Source organism: Periplaneta americana, chromosome 16 (assembly GCF_040183065.1).
Source record: "Periplaneta americana isolate PAMFEO1 chromosome 16, P.americana_PAMFEO1_priV1, whole genome shotgun sequence".
NCBI lineage: Eukaryota > Metazoa > Arthropoda > Insecta > Blattodea > Blattidae > Periplaneta > Periplaneta americana.
In genome coordinates this window covers 108,797,277-108,820,779 of record NC_091132.1, presented here as the reverse complement: position 1 = coordinate 108,820,779, position 23,503 = coordinate 108,797,277, and the positions used below count along the sequence as shown (strand labels likewise).

General features: G+C 36.8%; 1 protein-coding gene across 1 annotated transcript; it reads left to right on the top strand.

Moving 5' to 3' along the window:
- The first annotated feature begins 672 nt into the window (after positions 1 to 672).
- LOC138691043 (NADH-quinone oxidoreductase subunit B 2-like) lies at positions 673 to 20,362 on the top strand. The gene is made up of 6 exons (XM_069812695.1): positions 673 to 839; positions 984 to 1,103; positions 8,141 to 8,244; positions 9,707 to 9,898; positions 19,439 to 19,562; positions 20,113 to 20,362. The coding sequence occupies exons 1-6, from the start codon at positions 815 to 817 to the stop codon at positions 20,208 to 20,210; spliced, it is 663 nt and encodes a 220-aa protein (XP_069668796.1). The 5' UTR covers positions 673 to 814; the 3' UTR covers positions 20,211 to 20,362.
- Positions 20,363 to 23,503: the final 3,141 nt, after the last annotated feature.

Here is a 23,503-nt window from a genome sequence, read left to right as displayed (position 1 = left end):
AAAATAGTTACACATGAAATACGGTGATTTTCAAATAAAATGCATAGAAAATGAATTATATTGTGCATCTCGAAAACCCGAACTGAAAACATTTTGCTTGTTATTTTTGAATTCAGGAGGTTGAAATTAGTAAGAATTTGTTAGTTTTATGTCTGGCGCGAAATGACTGTTGACCAGTGTTATCAATGTTTTTAGAACACTTGGTCAACTTCGACTAGCGTCATCAGCAGAGAACCTCTCCTCCTCCTCCTATAATTTCGTCTGGACACAATCTTAAAATCATGTAAAGATCATAATGGTCACACAGCAAAAAATAAAACACTCACAACCCACCAATAATCCGGAACAAAATGAATAAATACATACTTGTCGAGACCATAATCTCACTTCAAATCTCCCGCTCGAATAATATAGCCTAACTGGTCTAACTACAAATAACAAATAGGAACAGAGCTATCGTTACGTAATAGCAAAGCATGCTCACCAACTAAATTGTGAAAACAGAAAATATCTTGACAAATGGGTGCGCAGTCTTTATATGAAAACCGCGACAAATATCAAGAAACACGTCACATAAAGATCGTTAATCCATTATAGCGGTTACGAACTTACGATTTATTATCGCTTATTTTCTAATTATGTTCTTAATATTCATGAGATATTTAGTTCCTACCAATTATTGATAATGTTTTTCTCCAATTTGACAGCCATACCCTTTGCCGTCGTCACATAGATATAGATGGCTGTGGGGAAAATATTTAGGAGGTGAATAGAGGTGAAAGAGCTGCGAAGTTTACGAAAAGAACGTATTAAAATGTTACGCACCATTTTATTTCAAAGTACGTACACGAATGGCTTAAATGTTTTCATTGTAGTAATATTGACAGTTAAAGTTTTACTGTTAAATTTTATACAAATTGTACATTTGTCATAGGGTAAAATTTCTTAAACGAAATGAATTTGGTTTATTATTTTTATTTTAGGTAGACCACTGCAACAATTACTCCATGAGCAAAATATAGTGTCAACACTCAAGAAAGGGACAGTAACATCATGTGTGCAAGTGAAACAGCAGTCCACGGTTGCACAGCAGTCAAAATCTGGTTCGTTATCATTCATATCAGAAACCAAGTTTCTGAAGGTTCTATTTCAATGAAATGTTACAAGTATCGGTGATTTGCTTGGAGACGTCTTTATACATAGACAATAGACCGGGTTTGGTGAATGTAGAGTATCCAACGCCCACTGAACGAATATTTCACTTTTGTCACTGCCAATGTTGCGCTATAATCGTATATGCACGGTAGGCTATAACAAAAACCTAAACTAACCAAACCTAACCTGTCAAAGAAGCAACAAGTTATACTAAATATGTGTAAAATTGGCCTGTGTCTCTATAGTGGGCGGGACATAAGTAACATTGACCTCTAGCAAATTACCCATCTAATTTCACAGTTTTGTTCTTGTACGAATATGAAGATTAGGAAACAATAAATCTTGGCCTATATTTTACTTTACCTTTTAATATCTATTTATGTTTTAATAGGTTCTGCCTCACAGGCTAAAAGATTTTGAGCCAATTCATGTCGCTTATAGTCATAACTCTAATCGTAATTTTTTAGAGCAAAATGGCCTACAATGTTAACACTTATGACCTCGCAGAGTATATCACTTTTTTCTATCAACAGTAGTCTACTCATTATTGTCAAAATACTTCCATCCATTACATAACACACCCTAACTACTAGCATAACGATATGTTTACTTTATTGCCTAAAGTGTTTGTCGAAACTACAGAATGAAAGTATTCAATATTCAGTTTATTGTTATAAAAGTAAGAGTGCAGGAAAAGTAACGGGAAGCCAAAGTAACTTTGGCTATTATGCGACAACATATTTCTTAGTAGACTTATGCAAGCGATATAATATTGTGAAATATGTAATTGTGGTAGATATTTACAGAGGTAATATCGAGAATTGAACCAAAATAATAAGCTATGATGAATCTTGGGATGTTAGATCTAGTAATTCTACAGAAAAGTTACTCTAAAGAAGGCAGAATTTTCTTTTGCTTCATTGTTTTAGTTTGCAGCCATAGGTAAATACTTTAAACTGCATAATCGCTGCAGTTCCCCTGTGGCATCCCAACAAATCTCTATTGTCATCTCATTGTGAGTGTAACATAGCCCAGCCTCCTATGGCGCACTCTTGGCAACTACTCTGTCGGTAAATTAGTCTACACATCTGGCTTCAAATGGATGAATGACGTGCAGTGAAGTACCCACCATTAATAAAAAAAATTAAAATTAATATAAAAAAACATGTTTCCTGTGATGTAGCTTTTCTGGAGAATTACCTTATATCCAACTTCACTACTTCACTCTGATAATTGTGGAACATTTTTATAGCATGTAATAATAATTATCAAATGTTCAGCACATCACTGCCACTTTGTGGGGAAGCCAAGTATTTTCCCTGGGCCAAAAATACAATACAGCATTGATACAAAATGGCAGGGATGGGTGTTTTCATAAAAGACAAGTATTTTCCCTGGATCAAATGTACAGTGTGGCATTGCTACGAAGTTATGGTGATGTGCTGTGTGTTATCTAGGCATTTTAACATGATGAATTAATTTTATTGGAAATATATCAATGCTTGTCATTTTATTAGTAAAATATTGTTACTGATCAGCAGGTGTAGTAGAAGTTCACTGAATTTTAAAATTTACTTAAGCAAGTATGCAGGATATGACAGTGAATGTAATTGAGAAATTTCAGAATATTTTTTATACTGTGTGAGAAATGTAATAATTTTAATGTAATTTTTTCGGGTAGATATTTTGATATTTCATTTTTTAGGATGAAATTCCTGTACACTCATGAACATAAGTATTCATACAGAACTAATCTTAAAATTAAACTGTTAAATAGAGTTATGTCAATTGCAGGTATGTTCCATTATGATGTCAAAAATATAATCAAACTGTAATCCATTATATGCATTTAAAACATTCTTTAAAATGTGAGACATTTTTAGTCATGCTAATTTCATATACCAGACAATGAACAGAAGAAGGTGCATAGAAAAATCCTTCATGTCATGCAATGGCTTACTGGACACTGTAACCTATACATGTATGGCAAAGTGGCATGTTTGTTGGTGTGGAGCAGAAAGTTGAAGGTAACAAAAGCACAGCAGGAGAAAGTCAAATAAAATTATTATCGTTATTCTATAAGAAGAAATCATATTCCTAAATTGCAGGCAATTCGAAATAGTTGTGCTACTATGCATAACAGAAATGTTATTACATATGGAAAATTACGTATGTTTATGATTTTGAAAGTAATTTTTAGTACCAGTTTTGAAGTCTGTGCTTGTATGAATCTAATTATGTATCATGCCGAACGTGAATGTGCAAAATCATCGTGCACTGCAGTGTCCAGTTTGCAGAAAACTTCGTAAATCAAGTTTAGGTGTTAATATCCATACTGGCAAAGCTCATCCGGAAAACAGATGAGAGAGGATTGCTGCACAATATCTTAATAATTCTAGGACTACTAATGATTCTGAAATCTATATCGATGATCATCATCCAGAACCAGATGTAGGTCCACACGAAATTCAAAATTAAGGAGATTCTAATAATTCGGAAAATAATTATAGTCCATTGAAATTATGGGAAGATAAACTTTCGCAAATCGTACTAAATGGTACTAAAGATGAATTTGAAACACTTACTACGGAAGTTTTAGAATTCTTTTTTAATTGTATACCAGAACTGCCTGGACCCCAACATCCCATTACTAAGTATTATGAAGCCCTCAGATTAAACAATAATTCTAGAAATAATTATAAATCTTCAAAAAATCCGGTCTGAAAATAAAGCAGAGAGAAAAAAATCGGGAATGCTATGAATATGAGCTTGCCCAGTATAATTTTTATAACGAAAGACGTAAAATTGCTCATAAAATTTTAGACAAAAATAATAAACGCCAGCCTTGCAAAATTTCAATAACAACAATATCTGAGCACTTTGAAAATATTTTTTCTACTGAAAACAATAGTTCTCCACTTTCTCTTATGGTTACAAATGCTGAGTCACTTCCCGATACCTTAGTTTCTGAAGAAGAAGTTCATAAGGCTCTATATACATAACATCAAGGTAGATACGTCACCTGGCCCAGACAGAATCATTGTTCGTGTCTTAAGACACTTAAAAACCACAAAATTTTTCACGTTGCTTACTAGAACAATGCTACATTTTTCATATGTACCTACTTGGTTAAGGAGAGGAAGAATGATATTAATACATAAAGACGGAGACACAAATAACATTGCACAATGCAGACCTATTACAATTTTTTCCGTAATAAGAAGGATAATAGAAAAAGTTCTAGAATCAAAATTACGTGTTCATTGCTCTAATTTCACATCAGCAAGGGTTCATATCTATACCTGGAACACATGTAAATGCTTCTCTTGTAAATGTTTCCATCATGCAAAGACTAATAAAAGAGATTGCTGCATTTTATAGCCGTATCTAAAGCATTTGACTCCATTGGACATGAGCATATAAAAAGATCGCTTCTGCATTCTGGAATTCCGAAAAATTTATATGGGCTTATTTAATCATTATTGACAGACAATGCAATACAAGTAAGGCTAATTTGAAGACCACCAAACCCATACCTATTAAATGTGGAGTAGCACAAGACTCACCGTTATCACTGTTGTTGTTCAATTTGGCTATAAATTACGTGTTGCAAAACATCAATGATCATATATATTATTTTAATGTACCGAAGTACATATGATATTTCCATGCAGATATTCTGCGTCATCATGCGATGAAAGGGTAATGGAACGGAGACATCTATGACATAGTGCAGAGGGCGGCCACTAGAGGGAACCCAAGAGTTGGAGCTTAATCTGAGACGATTCTGTCCGACGCCGGGGTTGTATCCGGTGTGGCGTAGTGGATAAAGCATCAGCACGTAGAGCTGAAAACCCGGGTTCAAATCCCGGCGCCGGAGAGAATTTTTCTCCGTTCCATTACTCTTTCATCGTATCAATGATCATGAAATCACTGAATAGTATGGATACAATTTATCAGAAAATCTGCCGTCTTTATCTGCATTAGCTTTTGCTGATGACATAACTTTAATCAGTAAACAAGAAAATTATGCAACAACAATGCTTAATGTGGCAGAGAGCAGTCTCGCAGAGTTGGGTTTAACAGTTAATCCTTCAAAAAGTAAAGCTATAGTAGCCTACCAAGGAAAGGAAAGTTGACACAGGGAAAAATTTCAACTTTACAAGTTTAAAAAATTGATTCAATAACAGATAAAAAAGAACGTATTAGATATCTTGGCATTGATTTTACTGATGAAATTCCAATTGACAAAAATAGAATTGTTAAAAATCTAACATCTGATCTTAATGGCCTTGTACAAACAAAATTACTTAAATCTGAGCAGAAATTAAAAACTGTTAATGAATATGTGTGGCCTAGTCTCATGTGCGCCTTTAAATCAGTTGCACACCGGTTTCTTAAGAGGTCTTGACAAAATAGTTAGAAGTGCTGTCAAAGAAATCACGATGTTACTAGACGACACTCCAAATTCTTTGTTATATTCATCTAAAAAAGTATGTGGATGGAGTATACTGTGTGCAGAATGGAAAGCCAGTATACAGCATTTTAATATCTGCAATTGTCTTCGGCCCCTTCATAATCCACATTTACATCATATACAGAATCTTGAACATAAAAATGTGGCCCTTGGAAAACTTAATTTTACTAAATCGTCTCTTCATCCAAAGACCAGTGGGAGAAAACTTAGAGAAATTCTAAGAACAAGATCTTTTCGAGCTTAGTGTCCACTGCCACATAAAGGGAAAGGAGTGATTATGTATGCTGAGTGCCCTAAAGCTAATTCATGGATGTCCAGCAAAAACCTCTTTCAACATCTGAATATGTCAATGCAGTGAAGCTTTCTTGCAATCTTATTCCTGTAAGATCCGTTCCTGGCAGATCCTTTAATACAACCCGTTGTAGGCATACTGACTGCAACGAGACAAACTATTGGTCACATATTGGGATTCTGCAGGAAAAGCGAACAACAGACATAATAAAGTTTGGACAAGTATTGTAGAAGTCCTAAGAGGTTCATGAAGAGGTTCATTGCATTTCGGCTGCAGATTCTAACAGGCGTGTGGACATCATAGCCATCGACAGGGTTAAGGATAAGGACATGGTATTAGATCCAACCATCCGCTTTGAGAGGAAACTCTCACAAGCGGATGAGTCCTCAGTAATATCATCATAGTCATGTACAATACATACACATTTCGGCAGGCTTTCCAATCGTGCAGTATACAGAACCAGGGTAACCTAGAAGAAAGTCATACATAAGCAAGAAAAATAAAAGAAGCAAATTAATGTTTGCGCAGGGGTATGTAAGTGAAGGAACAAGACAATCAGACAGTACATCTCATTTGACGACATGTGTCAGAGAGGAACACTTGTTTGTATACATCTGAAGTCTGATTAATGTAATATGTTACTAGTCAGTGGTGTATGCAATGGAGGAGGGAAGGAACTGGCAACCCTATCCCATTATCTCCTGGCTTAGTTGCCTCATGAGTGATGGCTTATGGTTGTTACTTATGAAGTGCCAGCCAGTCTTTGGGCTGCTTACTAAACAAACAATGATGGTAGAATTTTGGTGTGGAGAAAATGCAACACTTGAGTTTGTGCCTCAGAAACTCCAAGCTACAGTTAAGCTTGGAGGTGGGTAAAGCCTAAAGAGTAGAAAATTTGAATTCATTCAGGAAAACATTAAGACATTCTGAAGAGAAATTTACTGAAGAGTGTGAATGATTTGGGTCTTGAGAATGACTATTATCCACAGCTCTGGACAACTGCATATTTTATCTACAGTGGACATCGTGTAATCAGCTAATAGCTGGACACACGTATTAAGAAGTAAGTTGAGAATGACTATTAATTTCAGCAGGCCAACATACAATGGAGATTGTCTGGCTCTATCACACTCCTCACACACTGAAAACTTCAGCTCGATCCCCAAACTTAAACCTGAGAGAGCGCCTTTTGAGTGAACTGAAAGCTAGATTAAGAAGATATGAGCTGTGGAGTAGTGGTTAGCCTTCCTGCCATGAAACAAACGGGCCTGGGTTCAAATCCTGGTTGGGATAGTTACCTGGTTGGTGTTTTTTCTGAGGTTTTCCCTCAACCACTCGAAGCAAAATTGCTGGGTAACTTTCGGCGTTGGATTTCGGACTCATTTCATTAATCATCATAATAGTTACAGATTGACCAGGAGGACGTGGTTGAGGATGCAGCAGATTCAGACATGCCATCGATCTGAACATCACAGGCAGGCGGAAGAACAGTCTCCAGTCTGAACATCGATATCATGCAGTGAGTCATACACTTGAAGAGTGATCCTAAATGAACTTCAACAATCATTCCAACATAAGGAAGTTGCACAATAAGCTAAGGTTGTGGTGCTTGTCTGCGAGCTCTCCTCTGAAAAAAAAAAAAAAAAAAGAGACATGAAATAACTGACAAGAATGCACTGAAAGAGGTACTTTTGCAAGAGTGGTACAATAATATGAAGTCTGCAACCAACAAATACTTCATTTATTCCATGCCAAGGTTACTCATAAAGGAAGAATGCATACAAGTATTGGAGTGACAGTATTTTGTTTGTTCTTTTCTTAAAAATCTTACCTTTATATTGCTATATGAATACATTTTCCCCAGCCTAAAATCCAGTGTTGAGAATGTATATTTATTTATTCTCCTAACACAATGTTTTGTTATGTAAATGTACCTCCTTTGTTGAATGGACAGTAAATGTATAACAAACTCATAGATCTTTTGGTTTCCTAACAGCAGAAACTTACAGTTTTTCTCTTTCAGCTGCATATTTTGAATGTTTATGGCCATTGCTTACTGCTTATGTTGTGCAATTATACACACTATTCATGAAGTATGCGGTATCACTTTGAAACAGAACACTGTTATCCTTAAAAGCAGCAGAACTTAACATTTTAGAGTGTAATTTTTAAAAACGAAATTACCTTAAAATTAAATATTGTTTCTATCTTTTCAGAGGTTGCCCCTGCTAAACGTCCCTATTCACCCTTCCAGAAAACTAGTAATCTGGCAGAATACGCACTTGCTAGACTTGATGACTTACTTAATTGGGGTCGTAAGGTAAAAGATTTATATATATGTCCATTTGCTATTTATTATATTAACAATAAGAAGTGATCAATACATAAGTAGGTAAAGTATCTCCTTTGGTTGCCATGAAGATGCATGGGGGCATGAAAGTAGAGCTCCATGTTTTCATGTCCTTGGCACTAGAATAAGGTGGTGTGGTTGGTACCGAGTTTTTTTTTTTTTTTATTTTTTTAGTGGTTAATTTTACGATGCTTTATCAATTATTACTATGATTATCCATCATTTGAGTGAAATGAAGGTGATAATGCTAGCGAAATGAGTCCAGGATCCAATGCCAAAAGTTACCCAGTATTTGCCTTAATGGGGTAAGGAAAAACTTCGGAAAAAACCTCAACCAGGTAACTTGTGTCAACCAGAATTTGAACCTGGGTCCACTCATTTCACTGTCAGACATGTTAACCATTACTCCATAGTGTTGGACTGGCATCATGTTCTTATTGCCCTGGTACCGGTACTCAATTTGACAGGAGACTGAGTGGACCACAGGGTCATTTTGTTAGTTTTGGCAACTAGAAAAGTCACTTTGTAGCCAGGTGCTCTATGTGGTCAGTACATCCACTGGGTAATTTGAACTGATAGTACTATTTATTTGAACTTTATTCATACACATTACACACACTACCAATATAATCATTTATTTAAATGAAAACAATGTCTTAAATTATTGTAAATGTTTCTTCCTCTTCAAACTTAGTATATATTTGTTAATGAAGTTTAACTATCTTTGCCAGTATGTTTGAACAGAATATGAATTTCGCTGAGAAATTAAATATTAAATATCGTATTCATAACATGAAGATTTTCCTAATGATACCTCATTTTGAAATAATGACTTCATTTCAAAGATTTTTTAGAAAATGTTGTTGTTGTTGTTGTCTAGTGCCTTGCATTTGGCAATGAAGCCATTAGCAGTCGTGCTTTCCAATACTTTTGAACTGTAGTTTCTTCTGATCTTAATGCTTCACAGGTCTTCAAGTGGTCTTCATTCATTTCTGCTGGAGAATGTAAAAACAACAAAATCGTCGAAAGTCGTCACAGGTTTCATTTTGAGATTCTGTTCAAACATAATTGACGTAACCAACTGTGTGGTTTTAAATTTGTAACTTCAAGCAATATATAAAAGAAATTCACAGAGAACCTTTAGCTTTTTTCATTTCCAATTTCAGAATCATTCTTTCAGTTGAACTCTTTCCCTGATTTCAGATGCATTGTATTTCAAATTTGGAATTGTAATTAAAAAACTTAAGAAATATAGTATAAGTTTAGTAAATAACTTTGTTTATATTTAACCAAATTTTAATTTCATAACCATTTGATTCTCTTTCTTTGTTTTGCTCCACCTTCATTACAACTTCTTTTCTTTTGTTAGAAAAGTTGTGTGTAAATATCGACTGTCTGTAATGTGCTGATGTATTGTTTCTATTTTGATTAGGGTTCACTGTGGCCCTTGACTTTTGGATTGGCATGCTGTGCAGTAGAGATGATGCACATTGCAGCACCTAGATATGATATGGACAGATTTGGTGTTGTTTTCCGTGCTTCTCCTCGTCAAGCTGATGTGATTATCGTTGCAGGAACATTAACAAACAAAATGGCCCCAGCTTTACGTAAAGTTTATGACCAGGTATGATATATAATTATTGATTTGATTGTTACTATGCAACAAAAACTTTTCTTTTACTATACACTGATTGAACTGGAAAGGCAATACATTGATTTATTTTTAAGTCAACTTTTGAAGAATTGATCACTCGACTTGGTCAGAAATCTGTATGCAACAGCTTATGCCAACCCCAGTCTATATCTTAGAGAACTGAGGAGACATCATCTGGTCTGCTAGGCCAGGAAGATATGGGGGCTAAGGTTCCCTTGGGTTTGCTTACTTACCTCCTAGTCTAGCCATTGGAATATTGCACTCACTGCTGAAAAAGTCTCGTATAATAATTCCTCATCTTTATCCAATTTGATTTGATGAAGCTGAACTCGGCAGACAGCATTGGGAATGGTGAGAGCAACAACATACGCCATTGCATTCATGAGGCTTCCAACTTCGACACCTCCAAATTATCTTAAGTCAGACCCTCCCCATAAATCTAATTCATTTTCAGCTGACGGAACTAAACTTGGTTACTGGTAATTGGGAATACAGCATCAGGTATGACTTGAGAAGTGTTCAAGGCTCTTGGTCGGGTTCCACTCCTGTCAGTCTTAACCCTTAATTTCCACCTTCCTCCCTCTCGAATCATACTTGAGCTGACAAAGATGATCTCGATTTCTGGAAACTCGAATACAGCATCAGGAATGACTTAAGAAGCAACAAATAAGTATTGTCCATTTATGTCTCTTGATTAGGTTCCATCTTGTAAGTCGTACGTTTTTTAGTTCATTTTTACGTCTTATGTTTGTATTTTTCCCTTAAGATGCTTTCTTCTGTTTGTTTACTTTTCAGCAAAAATCTATTTTAAAATGACCGCGAAACTATAATTTAAAATGTGAAATATTTGAAATCAAAGAGCATGTTAATGTTGATAAACTGTATCAGAAATTTTGTGAAACTAGAGTTCAAATATCTTGGAGCAATGATAACAAATGTAAATGACACTCGGGAGGAAATTAAACGCAGAATAAATATGGGAAATGCCTGTTATTATTCGGTTGAGAAGCTTTTATCATCCAGTCTGCTCTCAAAAACGTGCTCGAGGTTGCAGGTTCGATCCTGGCCCAAGTCGATGGCATTTAAGTGGAGTCATTCACGAGGATTTATCGTCCCTTACGGAGCTTATTTCCAAAGACATTCTGAGCAAAAAAGTCACATAAACATTCGTCCTAATCTCAATATTTTCAGAATTCCACTAATTTGAAGTTGTTTGTAAAATACCATTATTCTTGAGTTTTAAGGGTAAAAGAATATTATAGATAAAGAATGAACTATTCGGGAGAACGATTTCTTTAATTAGCTAGTATTCTGAAGCTAGAAATGTGTTGTGAATTCCATAGTTGCTTCGTACAGAATTTTTTTTTTTCGATTTTTGAATACAAAATTACATTTTCTTACGCATTTATCACAACAATTGTTACAAATAATGCCACTCTTGTAAATTCTTTAAGACTGTACATTAGGATGCATAATTAAATTGTAAAGAATCACGTTCCTAAAGTCGTATGATTTGTAACAATTTTTGTGGTAAGTGCATAAGAATGATGTAAATTTTAGTTAAAAATTGAAGAACAAAATCTGTACAAAGCAATTAACAACACATTTTTAGCTTCAGAACACTAGTCAATTAAGGAAATGACACTTCTGAATAGTTTATTCTCTATTTGTAATATTTTTTTCTCGCAAAACTAAAGAAAAACGTATTTTACTAAGAACTTCAAATTAATGTAACTTTGAAAATATTATGATTAGGACAAATGTTTATTTTTGCTCAGTTCTTTCCATCAATGAGGATTGTGGTCAGCATAATGGTATTCGTTAAGGCAGTTGGTGTTGCCATCACTTCAAAGTACACATTCATCAGTCCACAAAATTCTTCTTAAGAAGCCATCATTGTCAATATCTTCTATGTCAACCAAACATGTTCACCTGGGTAGGCCACTCAACTAACTGCTCTGTGTGTATCTGTACATTGATTCGTCAGAAACTTAATCTCTGCTGCTGTCAGTCTCGTCACTATCATCTCATCGTTATATACTGGTAGTCTGGTTTCATTTCTACAAACCTGTACTCGCTGTGTCAAATACTTATACAGCCTTATTCTGGTTCATTTTTCAACTAATGTAATCCTAGAGAAAGTAGATATTTTTACTAGCAATATTGTTTTCCTTCTTTAATAAATGATTAAATCTCAATAGTTGTTCACTTACGGAATATTTTTTATATACCTATAATTTGAAGGTATTTAAAGAGGTCCTACTTCATATCTAGACATCGGAAATATTTTTACCCTTATTATCATCATACCTGCACATAAATCATTACATTACAAAGAGTGAAAACAGAATAAGATTCAGGTTACTGACTATCAGGTAAACATGTACTGTCAGGTGTGTGGCACAGATGGGTTAACAGACTCTAGAAAAAAGTAGTGATTACTTTTAGCGAAAGTAAATGGTTTTGCATTAATCTTAAATATTTTATATAGACTTGTTTACAATATATATGTCTACGATATTAAAAAAATAGGACCTATATAATATTAACAGTATATACAACATTTAGATAAAATATAGACACTGTTAACAATATCCGGTATATACAATATTTTCAATATATAAAAATTTGTTTCTTTACTCGTACAATCTTTACTTGGAGTACCATTAGACAAATACTTAGAGCATCGACTTCCCATGCTGGTAACCTGGATTCGAATCCTTGTGAGTCCAAGTGGAATCATGGTGAGCAAAGATGGTGCTTGATGGTGGGTTTTCATGGGGTACTCCCATTTTCCTTACTGACATTCCACCATTACTCCATTAATGATCATCATCATCATCATCATCATCATCATCATCATCATCATCATCACCATCTAGTGCTACGTTGTTCAGTTCACTTCCCATTGTGCACTGAGGGCAACACCTATGGTGGCAAAAAGAACTGCAGCTTCAGCATGTCGCTCATAGATGGGGACACTTAGGTGAATTATGTGAAGTCAAGTACACACCATTGGATTAAAAAGAATCCATACATAGACATGAATATATTTACTGTATTTCATGTTGCTATCATGCGTTACTCATTACAGTGAACTACAATGTACATCATTTAAGTGCCAAAACTTAGTCATTTACGATTTGCAGTTAGATATTGTTTGTATTGTGTAAAACTTAGACCCATATCAGATAATTTGGTAAATATGAACCTAAAGTATATGATTTCAAAGCCATCAATTTGTTTGTTTTCCTCACTAAGTAATTGACCCAGACACCACACAATACAGTATAGCTTTTTTATATCACTCATCTGAATTTTGATGCTTGGTTGAAAACTTTGCCTAAATCTTCTCTTATTTTTAAAGCTTCGGACATTCTGATATTAATCATTCCAAGATTTTTTATTGCTTTGAATACTTATTTAAATTATTTTCAATAAAATAGAACATTTAGTAATAATAATCCTGCGGAAATTACAGACTTTACCTCATGTATTGATGAAGCCTGTTGTTCTTCTTGATGAGTATTGATAATTTCAACAATGTTATGTAAGTATTTAGCATAATATTTAATTGCATCCAGCCATGTTAAAATTGGCTGAGACAGTAATAGAATCTCTCATGTCATTTGCTTTAGAAAAAGTCTTCAGAATTCATTCTGTACTGTGCTCTTAAAAATATACATTTTTTAATGTTAAAAATCAAAGTGTCCACATCACTGAAACATGCCCGAATTTTTTCACACACTATGGAAACCATGGGCGAGGCATGTTATGTGATTCAACTTTGGAAACTATTTCTGGATCTTGTTGGCTGCCTTTTTCATATAAGTATTGGCATCTGTAAAGGAGAATAATACATTTTCTTTCTTAATTCCATGAGCGACAGAAGCGACAAAGCATGTGGAATAAATTTACAATATATGAGTGATTAATTTCCTTTGGTTTCTCAAATGTTTTACAGAAATGTTTTTCCAAAGCTATTAGGTAACAGCTCTCCTTCGATAACATTAGCTATGGACTTACTAGCTGCATCTTTGGTTTCACGTATTGACATCCAAATTGCATTGTCAGCTACTGTTTCGCTTACATTATCAAGCACTTTCTCGTAGAAACATTTTAAATACTCCTTCCGTGGTAATCCTCTCTATACTTCTTGGAACATTTGAAACATGGATTTTGTAATTTTGTCAAATGGGATATTAGGATGTACCAACATGTGGCAAAAGTCTTGGAAAAATTTAGACTTCGTGCTTGAGTTATTCCGTCCCCTTCATTTGAACCTAGTGGTTAAAGTGTTGAATGTAAATTTTAATACTGCAATGTTATTGAATGTAGCGTCTTTCTACTCTTTGATTTCTGTACGACACAATTTACATTCCTCATTAGTAGATGAATAATGAGAATCAAATTTCTCAACATAGTTGTATAATGTTCAGCTTTTACATTGCTTTACCTTTGGCATATTGTACAGGATATGATTTGTGCTTATTTATTCCTGCCTTCGGCTATGAATTGGCTGGATGGATAGTAAGTATAACCTTTACTTGAAAAAAGCAATTTAGTATTTGATTACAAATAACACCGAAGTATACTGTGCTCTATGTTGTCGTCTTCTGTAGACAAGTACAACACAACTTCAGTTCCCTTCATTCTAGGTTTAGGGACTTGAAATTCCTACTTTACCGACTGGAGCTGCCATCTACACAGTACAATTGAAACTACTTACATAAACCACTTTTTCTGGGAGATATAAAAATTCAAACTTATATTTTCTGTTGGGCCAAAGTTAGCCTTAATGGGCCAATGTTACCCCAGTTGACGGTACCATAATGCATATTCGACAACTGAATCCTCCAATGTTAAAAGGAACTAAGTCAAAATAATGTATTTTTCACTTTTCTCCTGGATAACATTTTTAAGACGAAGCTGTATTAAACTATGTTAAAAGGAACCATGTTTGACTTCCCCAACATATTATTCAGCACAGTCAGATTCTTGATGCAATGTTAAAACGCACCAAGTCATTGATTTTATTCCTTTTAACAAAATAAATGTTTTAAGTTGTCATTATCATGAGAGCCTAATACAGTGGCAATACTGTTCCATTCTAGTCTTTCACTGAAGAAAACATTACACGCATTTATAACTTGTTTTGTGAAAAACATCCGGAAACCACTGTGAAATATAAGATATTTCGAAAGTTGTACCAAGAGAATTTCAATTATGTTTTGAACAGCCACAGATCGATGTACGTAGCACATGTGAAGAACTGAAAGCAATTACCTCACCTGCGTGGATCCAAGAACGATCTGTTGCAGCTGAGCTCAATGTTCACAAGAAGAGAAGTGGTAAATTTTACAAGAAACTGAAAACTGTTGGTGAAGAATGCAAAAAGGAAGATGATGTTGGTGGATTGGTGTTCGACTATATGCAAAACTTATCGTTACCTCACATTCCCGTCCCAGGAAATTTTTTTATTTAAGGCAACTGTGAGTAAACTGCTTATGTGCATATTGTCTTAAAACACAGTCAGCTGTTTGATATGTTTATCATGAGGGAGAAGCGAAAAAGAGAGCAATGAAGTGGCATCAGTTATGTTTGACTATATTGAAAATTCAATGGTATCTGATGTGAAAAATTTGCATTTATTTTCTGACTTGTGCCCACGTCAGAACCGAAACCACAGACAATAAGAATGTGTCTCGATCTTGTTGATTCAGCACGTTTGAAGAAGGTGGCCCACTACTTCCCAGAACGAGGCATTCTTTCCTACCTTGCGATAGGATATTTAGTGTTTTTAAGAAGAATTTTAAACGGGTTGATAAAATTTATACTCTTAAAGATTATGTAGAAATTCTGGCCAGTTTATCAAGAAATGCTCCCATAAAAGTTGTCACCTCTGATGTCGTTCTAGATTTCACCAACTGATGGCCTAAGAAGTATAAAAGGCTGTTATCTCTGAAGACACAAAAAAATTTGGCCGTGGCAAAAAAACTCAGTTTGGCCCTAATTCTTTTAAGGAGTTTGTTTTTGATGCTGAAAAGCCAGGCATATGAATACCGTCCACGCCTGTGGAGTAACGGTCAGCGCGTCTGGCTGCGAAACCAGGTGGCCCGGGTTTGAATCCCGGTCGGGGCAAGTTACCTGATTGAGGTTTTTTCCGGGGTTTTCCCTCAACCCAATGCTAGCAAATGCTGGGTAACTTTCGGTGCTGGACCCCGGACTCATTTCACCGGCATTATCACCTTCATATCATTCAGACGCTAAATAACCTAGATGTTGATACAGCGTTGTAAAATAACCCAATAAAAAAAAATATGAATACCAAACCATTCATTGGTAGTAATGTAGAACATATTTTTTGCTTTGAACCGAAGCATCTGCCTACTGTTAGTATGAACAACATTCCCAAGGCATATTCAGGTAAAGTGCCTATAAGCGCTAAGAAGATTCAAGACCTAGAAAAAGTCTATGCTTAGTGTGTCACACCTCAGATTCAAAGGCATTTTATGATGAAATACTGGCTTGGCCCAAGGAGTAACTCAAGCGAAGTTCAAGAAGTGAACAGAACTCGAGCAGTACAATGTATATTGAACATATTTGTTGTTATGTCACTTTTTTGTGAAATGTATGACTAGAAATTTGTATTTGCGTTGAAGTGTTTAGTTTTCAATAAGCTCACACTGCAATATTAATATTAACATAAGTTCAAGATGTGAACAGAACTTCAGCAGGGAAAGACATTCTTACAATGTACAATGTTCATGTATGACTTGAGGTTTTCCCGGCGTTTGATGTACAGTAGAATAACTCTTCTCGGGTTCCCAGCCAGGTGAGTTGGAGATTTGCTTCCAAGCTTCCGATGGCTAGCTCTGCCATCTTCTTCAGGGAATGAAGTGATGTGGGACCATGTCTAGCCAGTATATATGCAATAGGGCTTCCCACTGCGGGCCAATCAGAAGCTAGTTGCTGGTCCCGACTGCCAGGTGCATTCTGGTTGGTGGAAGCGGTGGCCAATCAGGAGCTAGTTGCTGGTCCAGACTGCCAGGTGCATTCTGGTTGGTGGAAGCAGTGGCCTATCAGGAGCTAGTTGCTGGTCCCAACTGCCAGGCGCATTCTGGTTGGTGGAAGCGGTGGCCTATCAGGAGCTAGTTGCTGGTCCCGACTGCCAGGTGCATTCTGGTTGGTGGAAGTAGTGGCCTATCAGGAGCTAGTTGCTGGTCCCGACTGCCAGGCGCATTCTGGTTGGTGGAAGCAGTGGCCTATCAGGAGCTGGTTGCTGGTCCCAACTGCCAGGCGCATTCTGGTTGGTGGAAGCGGTGGCCTATCAGGAGCTAGTTGCTGGTCCCGACTGCCAGGTGCATTCTGGTTGGTGGAAGTAGTGGCCTATCAGGAGCTAGTTGCTGGTCCCGACTGCCAGGCACATTCTGGTTGGTGGAAGCAGTGGCCTATCAGGAGCTAGTTGCTGGTCCCAACTGCCAGGTGCATTCTGGTTGGTGGAAGCGGTGGCCTATCAGGAGCTAGTTGCTGGTCCCGACTGCCAGGTGCATTCTGGTTGGTGGAAGCGGTGGCCTATCAGGAGCTAGTTGCTGGTCCCGACTGCCAGGTGCATTCTGGTTGGTGAAAGCGGTGGCCAATCAGGAGCTAGTTGCTGGTCCCAACTGCCAGGCACATTCTGGTTGATGGAAGCGGTGGCCTATCAGGAGATAGTTGATGGTCCCGACCACCAGGCGCAATCTGGTTGGTGGAAGCGGTGGCCTATCAGGAGCTAGTTGCTGGTCCCGACTGCCAGGCGCATTCTGGTTGGTGGAAGTGGTAGCCTACCAGGAGCCAGTTACTGGTCCCGACCCCCAGGTGCATTCTGGTTGGTGGAAGCTGTGGCCTATCAGGAGCTAGTTGCTGGTCCCGACCCCCAGGCGCATTCTGGATGCTGGAAGCGGTGGCCTATCAGGAGCTAGTTGCTGGTCCTGACTGCCAGACGCAATCTGGTTGGTGGAAGCGGTAGCCTATCAGGAGCTAGTTGCTGGTCCCGACTGCCAGGTGCATTCTGGTTGGTGGAAGCGGTAGCCTATCAGGAGCTAGTTGCTGGTCCTGACCCCCAGGCGCATTCTGGTTGGTGGAAGCGGTAGCCTATCAGGAGCTAGTTGCTGATCCCGACTGCCAGGCGCATGCTGGTTGGTAGAAGCGGTGGCCTATCAGGTGCTAGTTGCTGGTTCCGACTGCCAGGCACATTCTGGTTGGTGGAAGCGGTAGCCTATCAGGAGCTACTTGCTGTTCCCGACTGTATGCTGTGTGCTGGTGGTCTAAGCATATTGATGGCAGGTTTCCATGCTGTACTCAGCTATAGACCCCCGTCTCTGTTGAAGTTATTGCCAACTAGCTGAATTTCGATGGCTTCCTTGATAACGAAGTCGCAGTAACCTGATGTCTTCTCCAAGATGGTTGTGGCACCGATGTGGCACTGAAATCTATTTTATGACCAGTTTCTAGGTTGTGTTGGGCTACTGCAGACTTGTCAGGGTAATACAGTCTTATGCTGCGTTGACGATCCTTGCAGCGTTCCATAATGGTGCTTCCCGTCTGCCCAATGTAGCATTTCCCACACTCGCAAGGTATTTTGTAGACACAAGGTGTCGTAAGAGTATCTCAACAAGAACAGGCACTTTCTCATAGGGATGTTTGTTGGCATTATAGGTACATAGTTCCGATTTTAGCACGGGTAATTTGTAGACTAGCTTTGAAATAATACAATGTTGCCATATCTTGATAACAATGGAGTATTGGCTATATGTTTATATGACAAAATATGTTTGTTTTGATATATTAAATACTCTGCAATACTTTATACTGGGTGTTCATTTCAAAGTTTGTCATGACGTCACTGTTGTTGAGTCACCGATTTGAAGCGAGTTTCAGCTTATATGTCAGAGAAGTTGCCTATTATTCAAGGCGTTCTTCAATCTGAACTTGAGAACGTGTACGGTATAACTTGAACGTCGTAGCAACAGATAGCTGTCTGTACGGTCTGTGTGCTACCGTAACCTCTTTTGAACTGTGTTTTGCGCCGGCAAGTCGTATGCAGGGTATTTGTTATCATCGGTTGCGTACGGCAACATTCCACAACACAAATCAAATGCTCTGTGTCCATGTTGACTGTCGAAGTTAATGTCAACAAATACGTAATTGTCTTAGCCCTCTCCCCATATCTCGACGGTACGTATTTCCAAACAGTTCACATTCCTGCCACTACTGGCATTACCATATGTATCGGTACGTACTCTTCAGAATGAACGCTGTATTTGCTAGGCAACTTCTCTGCCTCATAGATTATACACCTCTGCAGAAGTGTAGGAAGATTGATTTCTCTAGGCTCATCAGCTAGCCACATGACGGCATACAGCGAGCCATGACACACTTCGAACTGAATACCCAGTAGTACATAATTACGACTCACCTTGTGTATAGGCCTACTAGAAGATACTGAGTTTTATAATTATTTAATTTCAGATGCCAGAACCTCGATGGGTGATTTCTATGGGCAGCTGTGCAAATGGTGGTGGTTACTATCACTATTCGTATTCAGTAGTGAGAGGATGTGATAGGATTATTCCAGTGGATATTTATGTACCAGGTAACTTTATGATAGAGTTTTGAATATATTTAATCATTTTGTATGTGTTTATCGATATGAAAAGAAAAAGTACGTTTCTTTATATGTTTTAAACGAAAAAGAAGCCCCAGACTGCTCTACAGATTTCACAGTATGAGAATGTAAAAATAACAGGTAAAGTCTACCCCGTTTCAAATATTTAGTCCTGTATTGGCTTATCATGTCTGTTCCACTTTGTTTCCTGCTGCAGTAATACCTGCAAATGAGGACACTATTGTTAGTGAACTCTCTTATGTGCCATAAATTCACGGACCAGGACTTTCAGCTTTACTTCCCTTCCAAATGAAACTGTGAGAAGGACTTTTATAAATGCTTAAAAATAAGTCACTCTTGATTAAGTTACATTTCGTGAATTTCGGATTTAGTGGAAGCCACGAAAACTTTTAGAATACCATGGGTGACTTACCAGAGTCCCTTAAAATATTTTGCAGTAGTACCTCATAGAGAATATAAACATAATAATGAAAAGTCAATTTTTTTAATGGAAATAATTTAGAATCTCTTATTCCAGGATGTCCACCAACTGCAGAGGCATTACTGTATGGTATATTGCAGTTGCAGAAGAAAGTAAAGCGCATGAGGACTCTACAGATGTGGTACAGGAAATGAAATGGACGAACATAAAATGTTAGCACTATACAGACTATGAAAATGACTCAGTAACTATTTATTGTTTAAATATAGCCATGGAATGTGATAATTTAGACGAAAAAGTGTAATTTTTATTGAACAGGTAAATACAAATTTAAAGAAATGGTAAACTGTTTTTAATCATAACTTGGATGAAAAGAACTCTCATTTTCCCTTCTGTGTACATCTTGTAATTTAGTGAGTTGCAATCAGGGCTGTGTTCTGGTCCATTCATTGCACAGAGTTCATATGTGCATTCAGAATGTGTCCAGTCTGGACAATCTGAAACAGTTTATTTCTCGTTGGGAAGGAAGATAAATTGGAAGTGGTAGATGCTCCATTTTCTTTAGTGTAAGGAGATTATAGGAGATTTGTAGTTGTGCTTTTTTTTTTTTAATGAAACCTCCTTGTGTTTTCAGGTTTTTTGTTTTGTTTTGATATCCTCTCCTGTAGATGATGTGGGATAGTCTTTTCAATTCCTCATACAGCTGGAAGCTTTGTTACCATTTCATTTCTGATAGGCACACTTTTTTATGAGGTCTGAAGGGAAAAAGTATAAGTGTAACTGAAATGGCATTTAACAATATCTGAAATAGCATCTGAAGACATATGGGGGAGAACAAGGAAGTCAATTTAGTAGAATTTAAAAGAAATAAATTAGAACTTCACAGTTAAACCATCTTGGAGTCTGAAATATAGTACATATTCTTGAAAATGTTGTATTTTAATATTTTATTTTATTTCACTTCATTTTTGTCTTTTACGTTCTGCTTTGTGATATGTTCTGCACTTAAGTATTCTGCATTATGGAACACTAATCCCATTGTCACTACTGGTTGGCGCAGAGTCGGGAAGGGTGACAATTGCAGCTCTATCCCTCTTTCAGAGGTAGAGCTTCTCAATTTGCGGATTTGTTTACGGGTAACCATGGCAACGAACCCTTGTAAGATTTCTATAGAGCTTGTTTGCGAGGGTACTTGAATCACTGACAAAACATTTCTCTTGTAGCTGCAAACATTCTTATAGCCTCCTGGCTTGGCTCTTTTGAAAGGAAAATAACGGCACACAAATACAATGAGATAAAATCCTTGTCTTTCACAGTGTTCACACGTCTTTGTACCTGTTAATTTCAGTTTGTGAGACATGTGAATAGAGTGACTGTGTTATGTCTTGTTGCTAAAACGATATATTAGAAGATTAAGTTAACTAAGCTGTTATTTATTTTAATGATAGTTTTATAATTGTCTTTAAAAGTGATGACTCAAATATTTTTATTAACAACGAGGAATGTATCCTATAAACGATATAGTGTGTAGCGTGTTACACACACCATTTTCGCGATGGACTGAAGGTGATGAAAGAGATTTATTGTTAGCGGGAAACCACTGGCGTGGCTCAGTCGGTTGAGGCGCTTGCCTACCGGTCTGAAGTTGCGCTCGGGCGCGGGTTCTATCCCAGCTTGGGCTGATTACCTGGTTGGGTGTTTTTCGAGGTTTTCCCCAACTGTAAGGTGAATGTCAGGTAATCTGTGGCGAATCCTCGGCCTCATCTCGCTATCACCAATCTCATCAACGCTAAATAACCTCGTAGTTGATACAGCACCGTTAAATAACCGACTAAAATAAAAATAATTGTTGGCGGGGAAACCGACATTTGTTATTAATATATCGGCAAAAAAGCTGAAAAGGAAAGGTGCGAGATCTTACACCAAATATTTTAAAAGTTGTTGTTGTTTTCTAATGCCAGGCATTTGACAATGGAAGTCATTTGACCTCTTGCAGTGCGTGGTACAGTGAATATCAGTGGCTGTGCGGTAGTTCTTATTTGGAAAAATTGTTTTGTTGGCCCTGTTTGTTAGTTGGAATAAAAAAATCGGCATGGAACTCGGATGGATTTTGTAAAAACAGATGAAGTTTCTGTCAGTTTTTTTTCTTAAAGCTAAAGAAAGCTATGAATTTTCAAGGCGGAAATATGTTAAGCTGTCAGAAGGTGAACTTTTTCAGAAGTACACACAATTATTTTTGAAATACGTGACATCATTTTTATGCAAGTTAACACTAGATATCAAGACATTGAAGAGCTTCAGTTTGCTCTTTTGCCAATACTTCAAAATTTCTTCAGTATTCGAATATTTTTCCTTCTAATGCTCTTGCCACTCAACAAAAGTCTTTCCAAAATTTGTTAAAAGTAAGTTGTTTGAAAACAGTACTAGAACTTCTTTATGCAGATCATGAGTACCAGAATATTTCCCCTGAGACAAGCACTAAAACGTGTGAGTGAAAACAAAGACGTATTGAAGAAACCTCTAGGCTCTTTTCCCTTATTGTGACATTACCGTCAACAAAGCGTTTCAGTGGAGTGAAGTTTTACTGCACTCAATCGCATAAAGATAAATCTTCGCAATTCAATGGCACAAGGGAGATTAACATCATTGGCGTGCATCTCCATTCACAAGGACTTGCTACATGATCTGATTGAGAAGCAGCCATTTCATGACGACATCATTGACAAATTCTCCATCTGTAGAGACAGACGAATGAATTTAATCTACAAAAATAGGTAAGTCGTACATCAGTTATTTGCATGTTGCCTGAAGTTTAATAAGAAGTTTAAAACTGTCAGTGACAGAACACTGCTGATCACTGGCTGGAAGAGAAGACAACTGAGCTAGTGAGCTAGGCTTGGCTCCCTTGGCATGCAGTGACATATTCAGATCTGAATCCTAGCCCTGTAACAAGGCAATATAAATCTAAATTTTGTACTTCCATGTCATTAGGCCTACGTATATTTCTGTTCAGTTATGTATGCCTTTAAACTGAAACAGCATTATTAAAAAGAACAACACGGCCCAAGGTTATCATTGCCTCCATGTTTGTTGATTGTGTGTTCACTATTATCATTAACATTTTATTTTCTTATGGACCAATAATTTCTCCATCATCAAATTCGGTGTGCATTTAGCTATTGTAATGAAGGATAATAAGATTTTTTTAAGAAAATAAGGGTTGTTTTTGTGATTTCCAGAAACAAAAATTTTGAAAACAAGAATGTTTTTTTTCGTAAAACTGGGTTAAGTTGCATATTAAATTAAAGTCCATCAAAAAGGTTTTAAAATGAGCTATGACAGATCTCTCCAGCATCAAAGGTTTCACAGTTTTGTAGTTTTTTATGATTAATGAAAAGAAAACTACTGTACTAATAAAAAATATATACAATTTTGAACTGTACTTATTTTTATAGGTTTAACTTAGAAACAAAACATCATTGAAATC

Bases quoted from the DNA above. Each gene is read 5' to 3' on its own strand.
- LOC138691043 (XM_069812695.1), top strand. From the start codon at position 815: ATGTTACGCACCATTTTATTTCAAA. The intron at 9,899-19,438 runs GTATGATATATA...ATTTAATTTCAG, and splicing joins TACGTAAAGTTTATGACCAG to ATGCCAGAACCTCGATGGGT. The intron at 19,563-20,112 runs GTAACTTTATGA...CTCTTATTCCAG, and splicing joins AGTGGATATTTATGTACCAG to GATGTCCACCAACTGCAGAG.